Here is a 13975-nt window from a genome sequence, read left to right on the forward strand (position 1 = left end):
CTCCTCCAGTAATATCAGTGTTTTTCTTGATCATCTTAAGGCTCCTTTGAAAGTACTCTATATGGAATACTCATCCAACGGAAATAATCGAAATCTCAACAGCATAGTAATTCCCACAGAACATAAAAACATAAGTAATATTGTACAGTACAATGATAAATTTAGTTTTTATATCATAGCTAGTCCTGAATCACTCACTGCACTCGCTCCATATCGATTGTCCATTTTAGTCCGACACAGTTCCAGTTTTCGTCGGTTCACTGAAACGATCGCCACGGGATTCATTACAACTGTCCGGTTTCAGAAAAAAATGGAATCAACAATGAAAGTCCTCTGTCCACTGCGGGACTAGCGTGAAAGTAACCAGTTAAGGTTCTAAATTTGAAGACTTTATTGAGGAATTACAAATATTTACAGGGCTCACGGCGAGTCCCCCGCATAGCAGGGGGTCACACGCGACTGCTGCTACCTTAAACCGGCCCTGAGTATAGATTTACACGTAGCCCTATTTACACATCGAATTTACGTAGAAAGTTAAAAGTTAGGTCATTTATAAATCCTATAAATAGCAGTGGCGGGTGCATTGATTCTTGGATAGCCCCTTGAGTAACACTGGGAGTTTCCATGTTTTTAGTTTATTAATTGTTTTTCTGTTAACAAGGTAGGATTCAGTGAGGGAGAGTCCCAAGTCCCGGGTGCCGTAACACAGTAAGACGGTAATCGAATGAAGTAGGTATTTCTGTTATTGTAAACAATATGCGAAACATTGACAGGTGCATCCAACACATGGAAGCGAATATATAAATACAGTTAACCTATTGCAAACAAGATTTTTTAGACATTTGACGGAACAAGTTAATCGGCCACTGCCGCATATAGTACAACACGTTTGAAGTAATGGAAAAGTACTAAATCAAAGCAATAATTTGTAAAAATCCAGTAGCAAGATCACGATCCCCGTGTGTAAATCTGCCACAGTAGCTTCAGTCGCTCCCAGGACCTTGATGTATTAGCATAAATTACGAAAGGCCTTGAGGACCTTGACAGAAGGAAGACTTCGGTGTTTTTTCCTGTGCAGGTCCTGTAATTCCGAGAGTGGAGCGCTAATGGTCATGTCAGTTACTGGTTAAACAAAATTAACACTGTTATTGTTATTACGCTCACACATCTCCACTTTGTCCGGTTTTTTTTTTTTTTTTTTTTTGCCAGACCGTGGTTGTATTGTGAATTGAACTGTTGCGCTAATGACGTCATGCATAGTTCAAGATCGCTCACATAGCGAAGATGAGAATCGTATAACATCTGTATAGCGCAAGAAATTCGTTGTTTGTGTTTGTTTGGAATGTGGAAGAGGTGTGTTTTTGCGGTTGTGTACAGTGACGTATGGCTTTCGAATGTTATGTTGTTTTGATTTCGGTCGAAGGAGTTGTCACGAATGCGATCTGCTGAACGTGTAGTTTACTTTTGCAATAGCATTTAGGAACTTTTGTTGGTAACAATACGAATGCTGGTCACGAAGTTGATTACAGGTTTTTAAGGGTCGTATCGATGTTTGAAGAATCACTAGACATATTTTTTCTGACACCTGAACCACAGTAATTTTGATAATGTTTACAAATGACCTGTCAGTTCGCATGTCCCGTTAGTCATAAAAAGATTTTGTTATTTGTTGTGGCATGGTGTTACTATTCACTGTTCAAAACTACGCAGAAACGTCAACGTTACGAAAATGAGAGCTCGTGTGAAACAAAAAGTAATCCTGCAACCATTTGCGACATGTATTTGTACATTAATCATTTCCGTGCTGTGTGTTCAAGCTGCACATCAGTCACTCCCATGCGACAAGTCTCGTAAGGTTTATTCAAATTCATGGGGTGTAATCACACATGGCCCATCGGGATCCAACTACACGCAAGACTCACATTGTGAATGGCTCATTAAAGGTAAGAAATAATAATCCATAACTTAATAAACTGTCGGCAAGTACACGAAAACAGAAAGTTGTTGAAAGTAATCACTGTCCTCACTTAGAATACCAAATACATATTACTACACAAGGAATGCACAAAGGCTTTTTTCGAATTATATTGCTTTTCACTGATGCGTTCAAGGGTCTTACAGTTTCATGCTATTGGCTTACTACAAACAGAGCATTGGTTCACTTGAAGAATTTGTACGTTATTGGTCTCTTTGTACTCAGCAGAATCATCCCAATTATCCTAAACTCATTGAAGCAAGCCACGGAAAATTCAGACGTGGAGGTTATGGCGATGATTTTTACATTGCCCTTTTGAATGTGATTTTAGTAGGCCTATCTCAAATTCAGTGCCACATTACAAGGCTTTTGTGTTTGACAGGAGCTGTAATTTCAGAAATTATTTCGTATTGTTATTGCTAATATCTGAATAATGAGTAGGCCTACGTTTGGTTCAAGATATTTGTCTTGCATATGTGCCTGAACTGTAACTGGTCCAAAATGTTGCTAAACAGTGAGTAGTGGAGGCTATATCACGAAGTATTATTTGTATGAATACTATCATTGTTTTGTGTCATAGCTAATGGCTAATATTATCACTGAGTTCAGCACTGGATCTTCTCAGAATATTGTCTCATAGGGAGTTAGTAAGCGATTATATGTGTTTACTGCTGAGTTTCAGACTCCCTCTTGCCATATCTAGCAGAACTTACATAGGTCTTAAGAAGTTCCATAATATGTAGGCCTAGTTCACATGTAGAGTTAATGTTGAAAGTGTTCCCTTCCTAGTGCATTTTGTATAAGCCAAGTTGAGTGATAGTCTGCATTTAGAGAATCAATAAGAGCTTTGAATGTTGGTTCAATTTATGAGTCCTTACATCAGTATGTGTGGTTGCCTTGATTCTTAGGATGACATTACTTTTTAAATAAACTATTTCTTTTCTGTAGTTATAGCATTGCTCCAAACATTTGCATTCAAATATGTATAGCTGATTGAAAACTTCGATAGAGTGATTAAAACTACATATAAAATTTTGCAACACTTTCCCAAATATTCTTTGTGTCTTGTTCAAAAAGGCATATGGACAGGCTCCTACCAGTGACAGGTACATCAGATTCAGCTAAGGTTTCATACACCAGACTCTGCAGGGGAAAAAGAACCCAGGTTCACCGATTATGTTGCCCATTTATTTATTTTTGTGTTCCATAGACCCTTGATGCGAGTGTATCACTAAGATGTAGAACATGTCAGATTATAACAATAATAACAATATGTAAATGGTCATGAAGCCTACAAACTAAATCCTATACAAACAGGTACATGAGGCACAAGTGTTTAAACAACACAAATCATAGTAGTAATAATGATTACACAAACAAATTTAAGTCTTACATTCTAATACATGTAAAAAGCATTCTGTTGTCAGTTGCTGTGCCAGTACTAAATAGCCTACTTCTTATAGGAATGCTTAAAATTAAACACATTGTACTAATTGTTGCTCACTGCCAAAAAATCCCTGTAAAGAATAGAAATAACCATTCAAAAGAATAAGTTTCAGCTGGGACAAGAACTCTCCTTCTGAACCAACAGTTACAGTGTCAGAGTGCTTGCACTTATCACGTACTAAGCTGTTGCACTGGCATGTTGAATCCACATTGCCTTGTGGTCATCATGAGGTTCCTTGTCCAACTACTCTTGTCGCACATCTCAGATGAACACCATGTAAAGTGGGGCAGTGAAATGAGTTGGTAGAAAACAAAGTCACAGTAAGGCAATCTCCTACCATTCCATTGCACAGGTTGATTGAGAATCATATTTTATGACTAGAAATGTGGCGAGCAAATGGATTTTCATCACTTCGTACATGATTGTAGTGCTAGCTGGAAACAATGATGAAACATGCCTCATCAGAAGGAAGCAAAAACTGTTAGAAGTTTTCTACTGTAGCACAATGTTTACTATTCCATTGACAGACCGCAATTCTAGGTTTGGAGGTATTTGATCCCAATGATCACATTTTTTTTTATATAACAGGAGTGTTATTACTGCTCCATTGGTACTCACCAACGCACACTGAGTGAGGTGTCACAGTGGTTATCACACACTTTGCACATTCAGATGGCCAACAGTTCAAGTCAACATCCAGTATAGGTGTTGCTTGGTTTCCCTAAATCTCTCTGGGGCAAATGCTAGGATGATGCCTTTTAACAGTACATGCCGTATTTCCATCACCATCATTCCCCAACCTGACCTAGAGCTCCATGTCTAATGACCATGTTATCAATATGATATAACTCTGCTCTTCCTTTGTTCAGTTTATACTGTGTGAACACTTCTTCTTTCAGCTGTTTCCAGCTGTCAGTGGCCTGAAATATCCAGTTTCTCACCATTGTTCATCCACAGTGATAAATATTTTCCAGTTTGAATGAGACCTTTTTCCAGTAAAATTCTGACTCTTTTGCAATATCTTCCTGCATTGCTACTCAATACATCAGTTTAATGTCAACAAGTTCCTCAGGTGTTTAGCGCTCAGTCTTTAACAAGCAATGTAGAACTACAAGCAGTGCAAACTCCATGACAGACACATCACATTTTTGGAAGATTGCACTGCCATACTAATGACCTGGCAGTTGTTTGATATTACAACTAAAGGAGTTTACAGAACTGTTTCCCACAGACATTACTCACTTAAGTTCTCTTGGCATCAGAAATGTGCATTTTGAACTACTAGATTCTAGTCTTAAAACAGTCTGCTTAATGTCTTGTAACAGACTACTTTGCTGAATTCTGTATTTGTTGTCCCAAGCTTGAACACATACCATGATTTGTAGAGGTAATATTGGATAGGTAAAAAATTGTGGAAAATATGTAACAGCAATAACAAGAAAATGCATACATTCATAGTCTCGAGTTTCATCAACTCAAATTTAAGGATCAATTAATGTGAACATTTTAGGTTAGTCTGTTCTGTGACTGTTATTGATATCGAATCAAACAGCAAGTTTACTGTTACCCGTCAGTGATAAAAGTAAACTTGTTGTTTCATTTTAGATCAATTAATATATTTTTTCCCACCAAATATTGTTGTATATAATGAAACCACTGCTTTATTAGAAATGCCATTTGTTTGATCCTAGATAATGGCTCTGGAAAAATTTTTATTTCTTGTGGTGTTATTGTATCATATGACACAAGAATGTGTTACACTTTGCTGGTATGATGGTGTACTGGAAAATTTCAGTATGAATCTCTCGCTCTGCAGTGACTGTCACAACATCTGAATTCTTTGATATGATTCTTTATTTTCTGTTTAATTAAGTTCGTCTTTTCGGTCACTTGAGAGCCACCTCCTCTGTCTCATCTCTGCATCTTCTTCCACAGTCATTTTAGCAACGTATTCAACTTGGGGCCTTCCTATGCACACACCCTCACAGTTCCATCTTGTGTTTGAACAAAGTAGATTGTGCTATATAAACAGTTGCTTTTTGGATTTTCTGAAGAATTTGTTTTGATCATGGAAACTTGAATATTCCACTGAATCTGTTGTCTTGAATGGCATCTTCAGAAGTCCGGAACTTATTACAAAACATTTCAGTGTCATTCCTAGAAATTTCCTTGGCTGTACTAAACTGATTGTATATTTGTATGATTACTAGATACTTTTCACTCTTTGTTTTTTTTTGATCCATTTTTCCATTTTCAGGTTGGTTTTTTCCCCATCATTCTTTGTTAATGCCTCATTTTCAACTCTAGTCCTTTTCTTTCTTCTAAAGTGTCACCAAAATGTTCACTTTCAAACATATTTCATCCAGCTTTTAATTGCCACTTCTTAAACAATAAAGCTACAAACTGAATGCTCCTTACAGCACAATGTTACCAAGAGAAATAACAGCATTATTAGTGTTGACAATGTGACAGATGTTCAGCTTTATATTACTTTACTTTAATTCACAAAGTTATTCATTGTGTGGAATTATTATTTTGTGAGAATTTTCTTCAAAACTTAAATAGCTAATTTTGTGAATTAATGTTGCATTGCTCTACATTTAGCATAGAAAAGCAATGGATTTTGGCTCCCTCTATTCAAAGGTAACCTTGTTACCCTTCTTTACTATTTCGCTTACCAAAAACAAATTGATTGCAGTATTCTTCACACAATGAGCAGTAACAATTTGTTTTTCTCCATTCACTAGCAAATTAAGATCAACATTTTCTGTGAGTTCACATTTTAACTCAGACACATCAAACTATCGAAATTCTGCTGTCAGTCACTTAGTGAACATTATACAAAATTACATTTCAGACTGCTAAAAATAGCAGGTTTTGGGAGGAAAACCTGGAACTTTAGAGAGTAGTTTTAACTCATACATTAGGAACCTTGGCGACAAATGTTCTCACCATTGAATTAACTCATACATTAGGAACCTTGGCTACAAATGTTCTCACCATTGAATTCACAAGTTACAAATGCACAGAGTAATATTTGTAACCAAAAATTGACATTTTCCAAAAATAGCAGGTTTTGGAAATGAACTAATCATATATAGAGAAGAGAGTGACAGTGAGAGGAAGATGCAGAGTGTGAAGGTTTAACTACAGAGAGAGAGTGGGTAAAAGGATTTAAAATGTTCCGTGTTAAAAGACTGTGGATGTGTGCATATGCCAACATTTTTGGTGAGGAAGGCAGAATGAGGACTGAGGCAGCTGGTTGCCCACTTTTCTCTCAGAGTCTTATGAACATTTTGCCATTTTTTGTGCTCTGTCCGGAGCATTTTTCTAGTGTTATTAGGGTCATCCCACATCAAAATGTACAGTTTTAGAGATGATCCTTGATAGACCATTTCCAAAGCAAATGAAATTTTTTGAGTAGGTTCAACAATGTCTTGGATGGATGTGTACAAAGTCTCAGCTCAGTATCTCCTTTGGGTCCATTTTTAAAGCCTCTTGCATATTGGGGTCCCAAGTTAGGATCACCTACACAGTTGAGTAAGCACCAGCCTTGGATAAATTTTTTGAAAGGTACTCTTAACTTACAAACCTATGTTTTTGTGTACTTAAACAACTTTGTGCTGAATATGAATATACAGGGTGATTCAAAAAGAATACCACAACTTAAAAATGTGTATTTAATGAAAGAAACATAATATAACCTTCTGTTATACATCATTACAAAGAGTATTTAAAAAGGTTTTTTTTTTTCACTCAAAAACAAGTTCAGAGATGTTCAATATGGCCCCCTCCAGACACACGAGCAATATCAACCCGATACTCCAACTCATTCCACACTCTCTGTAGCATATCAGGTGTAACAGTTTGGATAGCTGCTGTTATTTCTCGTTTCAAATCATCAATGGTGCCTGGGAGAGGTGGCCGAAACACCATATCCTTAACATACCCCCATAAGAAAAAATCGCAGGGGGTAAGATCAGGGCTTCTTGGAGGCCAGTGATGAAGTGCTCTGTCACTCGTTCTCGGCCGTCCAGAACTTTTCCCTTTGCACAAACACCCATTCTCTGTAAACTGTTTATACCAACGTTTAATACACGACCTATCAGGAGGTTTAACACCATACTTCGTTCGAAATGCACGCTGAACAACTGTCGTCGATTCACTTCTGCTGTACTCAATAACACAAAAAGCTTTCTGTTGAGCGGTCGCCATCTTAGCATCAACTGACGCTGATGCCTAGTCAACAGCGCCTCAAGCGAACAAATGTACAACTAAATGAAACTTTATAGCTCCCTTAATTCGCCGACAGATAGTGCTTAGCTCTGCCTTTTGTCGTTGCAGAGTTTTAAATTCCTAAAGTTGTGGTATTCTTTTTGAATCACCCTGTATTACTGATTAGATTTTCAAATTCATCTGGTCACAGCTGTTCTTCTTCAAAAATGGTAGAAGATTCATTGTGTGACTTGGCAAATCCATATTTAACCAGCTCTAACCCATAATTTTATGGATGGATTCACCCAAGAATTGGTAATATAACATACAGCAACGCTTTCTTCTTGTGCTTTTTGTATGATAGCCTCTATCCTTCTTTATCATAATATATACACCTACGTGTTTGATTAAAATGATTTGCATACTGAGGGTTGGGTAATTTTTTGGGGACCAAATCTGAACTGTATGTTCTTTAATGTTTTTTACCTTGCGATATCCTAAAAGAGAATTCCTCAAGCTTCAGAAGCTATATAGTTTAATGTTCGAACCATGCATGCTTATGGCTGAAAAAACATTGTTCAAAGTTATTACTTTTCATACACAGTGTATATGCTTGAATTTGACAATGAGTAAATAAAAGGTAAAGTCAGTGAAAACAGCTTTTAAGTGGATAAAAATATACATGTAGTTATGTACAGATCAGATTACAAGCAATAAAACAAATCAAAATCCAGAAAGTTAGAATTTTAAAACACATTGTACAGTTGGAATAGTTCTTTTCCACTTCAGACTGAATAAATTGTGAATACCATATTGTTTAGACTCTGAGTAAATACATTGCCTTGCTTTTATGATTTTTAATTATGTGTATATCTGGAATTCAGAAAATATCTTTAGTAGACAGCCATTGGAAGGAACAGGGAGGACTATGGGTATGCATAAAGCTGACTAAGGCATAATTTCTTTTTTCCCTAATGAAACTTCACACATGTTTCACATCCCCCCAAACATTGTCATACATACAAGCAACATACTGCCCTTGTAATATTGTAATTGAAACAGCTAGAATTACTTCAGATGCTTTAACTGTGCATTCTACAACATCATTGGAAACTCTAAAGACTGATCTTGTTTAAACCAGTCGGCTTGACCTTGTGATTTTCTCTTGTCCCAGAAATTGTGTGGTCATTGGAAATCTTCTTTCCTGATCAGACTGAATTTGTTCAATTTGCTTGTGTGTAACATAAAAAAAGATGATGCCTGAAATATTTTCATTTTGGAGCATAAACAGATCAAGAGGCATCAGTATTTGGGTGTCTAAATGTCTCTGCAAAATATTATGACTTTCCAGTCTTTTAGCCATTCCTCCAATTCCATTGCAAGGAGGTTTTCCATGGCTGGCTCCAAAGTAATTCCACTCAGTGGACATGTCAAAGCCCTTTTCATGCAGACAAAAATTGGGAAAAAATCCTTGAAATTCTTGTAATGGGCAGTAAATCTATCACTGAAGTGGTGGAAGTGCATGATTTATTCTATTATTTATTTATTTATTTATTTACACGTCAAGTTATGGAGAAGCAAATCTCCAAGGTCATGGAACGTGTCGGTACATGAAATTACAACATAAAAGTAATAACAGATAAAAATAAAATGTGTATGATCCTAAAAAACAGTCAATCCATAAGTTTAAGTAAATGCAATCAACAATACAACAAGAATCAGCTTACTTTTTCAAGGAACTACTCAACAGAATAGAAGGAGTGACCCATTAGGAAACTCTTCAGTTTTAATTTGAAAGTGTGTTGATTACCGCTAAGATTTTTTAATTCGAGTGGTAGCTTATTGAAAATGGATGCAGCAGTAGGCCTATACTGCACACTTTTCTGCACAAGAGTTAAGGAAGTCCGGTCCAAATGCAAGCTTGATTTCCTTAAACATTTCATCAACCTCATTACAAGTGCATGGACTGCAATGGTATCCTGACAAAGGCAGTCATTAATAATACAGTCAGTTATATTTGTATTTCTTTACTACCAAAGTAAACCACAAAAGGATGTGATGTGTCTTGGCTGTTCTCCCAGTTAAACCCTTAACCACATTTTGAATGACAAGTGAATAGTTCTCAACAAAACCATCTGCAAGATTTTCTTTCAGGTACCTGAGATAGGAGCTTTGGTGTTTTGAAACAAAATTCTGGTCTGCCAGACCATGAATTTTTAGAATCAGTTCCTCTGTAAAGTCTACTACAGTTGCATGACGTGTCTCTAATGTATCCCTGTCAATACGCGACCACTGTTTGTACTGTATAATTTCTTGTGGGTCAAACTCCTACCAAAGAAGCTACCAACACAGGTTTTCCGAGACATTGTTCACAGTATTGCAGCATATTGGTTCCAAACAGCACACAATTTCCTTGAGTAGCTTCTTGTAGTCATCATAGGTATCGTAACTAACATCAGTTTGGCATTTTGATATATTACACAGACACAAACTGAGTGTGTACAATAGCACCAATTGTAATACACCACTTTGTCCTGAGTTCGCAAAAGTGTTATAGTCAGTTCACTGCCATTTTGCTTGCAATGTGCTGTGAACATTTCTTTCAATTTACAATGTAGGAGGCATTTCCACTAATTTGCATTTTTGCCACCACTGTTACTGCTAAGTGTGACCATTTTTGCTTGGGCACAGCCAAGGAAATTCATCATCCTCAAAAAACTTGAGGACTGTAGAGAAATGTAAGTTAATGCGGAAAAACAAACCCATAATGTTTGGCTACAGAAACAGGAGAGTCCTGCTTGTCACAGTCACGCCATTTAAATATATGGACATAACGTTGCAAAGCAGTGTAAAATGGAACAAGCATGTGAGGATTGTGATAGGGAAGGTGAATCGTCGACTTCGATTTATCGGGAGAATTTTAGGAAAGTGTAGTTCATTTGTGAATGAGACCACGTATAGGATGGTAGTATGAGCTATTTTTGAGTACTGGTTGAGTTTGGAATCCTCACGAGGTTGGATTGAAAGAAGGTATTGAAGCAATTCGGAGGCGAGGTGCTGGATTTGTTACTGGTAGCTTGGATCAGCATTCAAAGTGTTATGGCTGTGCTTTGGGACCTCAAGTGGGAATCCTTGGAGGGAAGAAGACATTCACTTCAAAGAGCACTACTCATAAAGGTTAGAGAACCGCTATCTGAAGCTGACTCAGAAAGATCGTACTGCTGCCAACATACATTTCACAGTGGGACCATGAAGATAAGATACGTGAAATTAGGGCTCGTACAGAGGCATATAGACAGTCATTCTTCCCTTGCTCTATCTGTGACTGGAACAGGAAAGGAAATGCCTAGTTATGGTACAGGGTATCCTCCACCATGTGTGTTACGGTGGCGTGCAGAGTATATATGTACATGTACTTCATGTTTGATCTTGCCATAGGCTCTTTTCCCTTCCATTTTGCGGATACTCGCAGGACACCAACCTCTATCCTTTACTTACCTTGTCTCTTTCACCATTTTCACAGAAACATTAGATACTTCTATTGTTTGTTCTATACTCCAACTGCAAGGAACTTTGTTGGACTGATTTGAATGCAGAGCTGTATTGAGGTGATCCTGCACCCTTGGGAGAATTGACAAAGCTGCCCCCCTCCCCCCCCCCCACCACCACCCCCCAATCCTGAAATACTTTGTGCAGTTATTTTCTACACATATTATTTAGGAAATTTCGTAATTTGTAGAATAGGTTTAATAAAAATGAAATGTTATTGAACAATATTGCTTACATGAGCTATTCATTGTAAGTGAAAAATATTAAACACAATAAATTATGTGTAATTGTAGTAAATAAATTACAAATCGTATAAAATTTCTAAAAGAAGTGAAAGTAAACTTAATGTGTCCCCAACAGTAAATTAAAGTGAGATGAATTGGTGCGTTACATGTGAGGTCTGCTTCCAATTTCACTTATTATTTTATCAAATACTTTGAAGCACTCCAGCTTAAACAGTTTCACTCCAGTCCTCATATTTGCTTTAGCTACTGCTTGCCAACCTTTGATCTCCTACAATACCTAGCAAAGTAGCAACAGACACTCCATTGCTGAACATGAGCTGACAATGTAGTGGGCAGCTGTATCAACTGGGTGCACTGTTGACATAAAACTCATGTGGCACCTGTTCGGTAATAATCATTTCTTTATGATAATACTTGGGCGAAATGACATTGTCACGACAGCATATGTTAACAGCCTCAGGTTGAGGTAAAGGCTTTTCCTTGCAAGCAGAAAATAGGAAAAAGAGGGGGGGGGGGGCTTGCATACATCTCCCAGGTAACTGTTAATTCCTCATTCATTTTTTGCAAGTAAATTTTTGTGCCACCTCTGTGCCTGCATCCTAGGTGGCGGCATATCTCACCATGGCCTTGGTACAGCCATGCATGAATGATGCACTTTTAATTTTTAGTCAATTGATTATAGTGTCCACATTGTTACATTTCTGGGAATGCTTCACCGTTTGTGTTTCCACAACATCAGTGGATTTCACACCAGCAACTGCTGCTATAGCTGTGGTGATGGAACCTTTTGCTTGCTGATCTTTCCACATCATAAAACCCAATGAATCTCTTAATTCATTCACGCTTTAAAGGCAAATCACCAAGAGATGTAGTGAAGTATTCACTGTGCAGAAAGCGTGAATTGCATCCATATAATCAATAGGCACTGATTCTTGCTCATCCTGAGACGGTATGCATTTGGGAGAAAACTTCTGGTCCAGCTTGAAAATTTTGTTAGTTGTCACTTTCAGCTTGCCAACATGAGAAGAGTCAAGTGGCTGTAAACCTATTTTAACTTCATCTGATTTTCCCAAATGGATTACAGCAAGTATTTTGCAGAAAGTAAAATTTTCTTATCAGTGGGGCGTTATGACATGAAGAAATATGGGCATCTTTGATAATGTAAGACCAGATCCAAGTTTTACAAGCTCTTTATCCAATGATGGCATTCTTTTCACTGGTTTAAGCTGTCTTTTACCATAGTAAAATGATGAAATCTCATTACAAGCAGTGCCATCTTGATAACTAAAAACATCAAGCACTTCTTAACTCATTTCACAAAACATAAATTTGTTAAGTCACAAAACTTCCCAAGAGCAAACTAATCACAAGATCAACACCAGAAATAAACACGCAGTACAAAGAAGACATATATTTCTTCAACAATATTGTTAAAATGTTTTGGCAGTATTTTAATGTTTTCGGTAATGTCTTAAAAGAAGAAGAAGAAGAAGAAGAAGAAGAAGAAGAAGAAGAAGAAGGAAGAAAGAATTAAAAATCCAGTAATGAATTTACAAAACTTCTTGGAAGTCATTTACCTATTTTCCTGCATAAGTAGACACAAGTCTAAAATTACTCTTCTAGCTTCTGAAACTTAAAACAATACGCTTAGTAGACACAGCAAGATTAAACCAGTGTTTTAATAATGTCTTGGTAATATATTCACCAATTTTGTCTGCAGTTTCTTAAATAATGTTGTACAAATTTCTTAATGGATGAATTTACGAAAACCTTTGGGAGTAATTAGCATGGATATTCATTGTTTCATTGGTGCTTATTGCTTGAAGTTGATTTTTACGTAGTTATGCCTTAATTTGTACTGTACTGAAAGCAGTTTTCACAGATTTTACGTTCTGTTTACTCATTAATGTCAAATTGTAGTATATAAACAATGTATTAAAAGTAATAGTCAGGCATGGGTCAAAATTTGAAGTATATGGCTTCTAAATACTCTGTAGGAAGTATGGTACTTGGGATAGGAGTTACATATAATAACAATTAACAGATTGTACGATTCCATGCAAGTATATTTTGTTGTCCTATAAGGTACAATGCATGTTGTCACAAAAATTGATCAGAGCGAGCTAACTGCAAGTCTAGAGATGTTAGTTGAGTTACCTGAGGGCAGCGATATTGTTCTGAGTGACGCCACGGAGTTACGTCCCCACAACTTTTTCCAGATATAACAAGACAAGAAAATGTTAAAGAACATACAGTTGAGGTACGATCTCCCAAAACTACCTAAAATTTGGCAGTCAAAACATTTTCACCAATTTGAAGGTGAATGTATTTTGATAGAGGAGGATAGGTGTTGTACAAAAATCACGAGAAGACAGCATGTGTGTCATATTACCAATTTTTCACTGAATCCATTTATAAAATTATAATTTATGTCTGATTAAAATAAGCTCTTCAAGTTGCACAATGAATTTTTTGTAATTTTTGTGGTAGTAATGCTATCACTAAACATATGACAAAACTAATCATCCAACACACACAACTCCC

General features: G+C 36.8%; 1 protein-coding gene across 1 annotated transcript in view; it reads left to right on the forward strand.

Annotated features, from left to right (window-relative positions):
* The first annotated feature begins 1265 nt into the window (after positions 1-1265).
* Positions 1266-13975, forward strand: part of LOC126483663 (multiple epidermal growth factor-like domains protein 8) — a 364127-nt gene continuing 351417 nt past the window's right edge. Inside the window, exon 1 of the mRNA XM_050106722.1 lies at positions 1266-1943. Within this exon, the coding sequence (XP_049962679.1) occupies positions 1730-1943 (214 nt within the window). The 5' untranslated portion in view covers positions 1266-1729. The remainder of the gene's footprint in view (positions 1944-13975) is intronic.

The sequence above is a fragment of the Schistocerca serialis genome, chromosome 6, assembly GCF_023864345.2.
Source record: "Schistocerca serialis cubense isolate TAMUIC-IGC-003099 chromosome 6, iqSchSeri2.2, whole genome shotgun sequence".
In the NCBI taxonomy this organism is placed as follows: Eukaryota; Metazoa; Arthropoda; class Insecta; order Orthoptera; family Acrididae; genus Schistocerca; species Schistocerca serialis.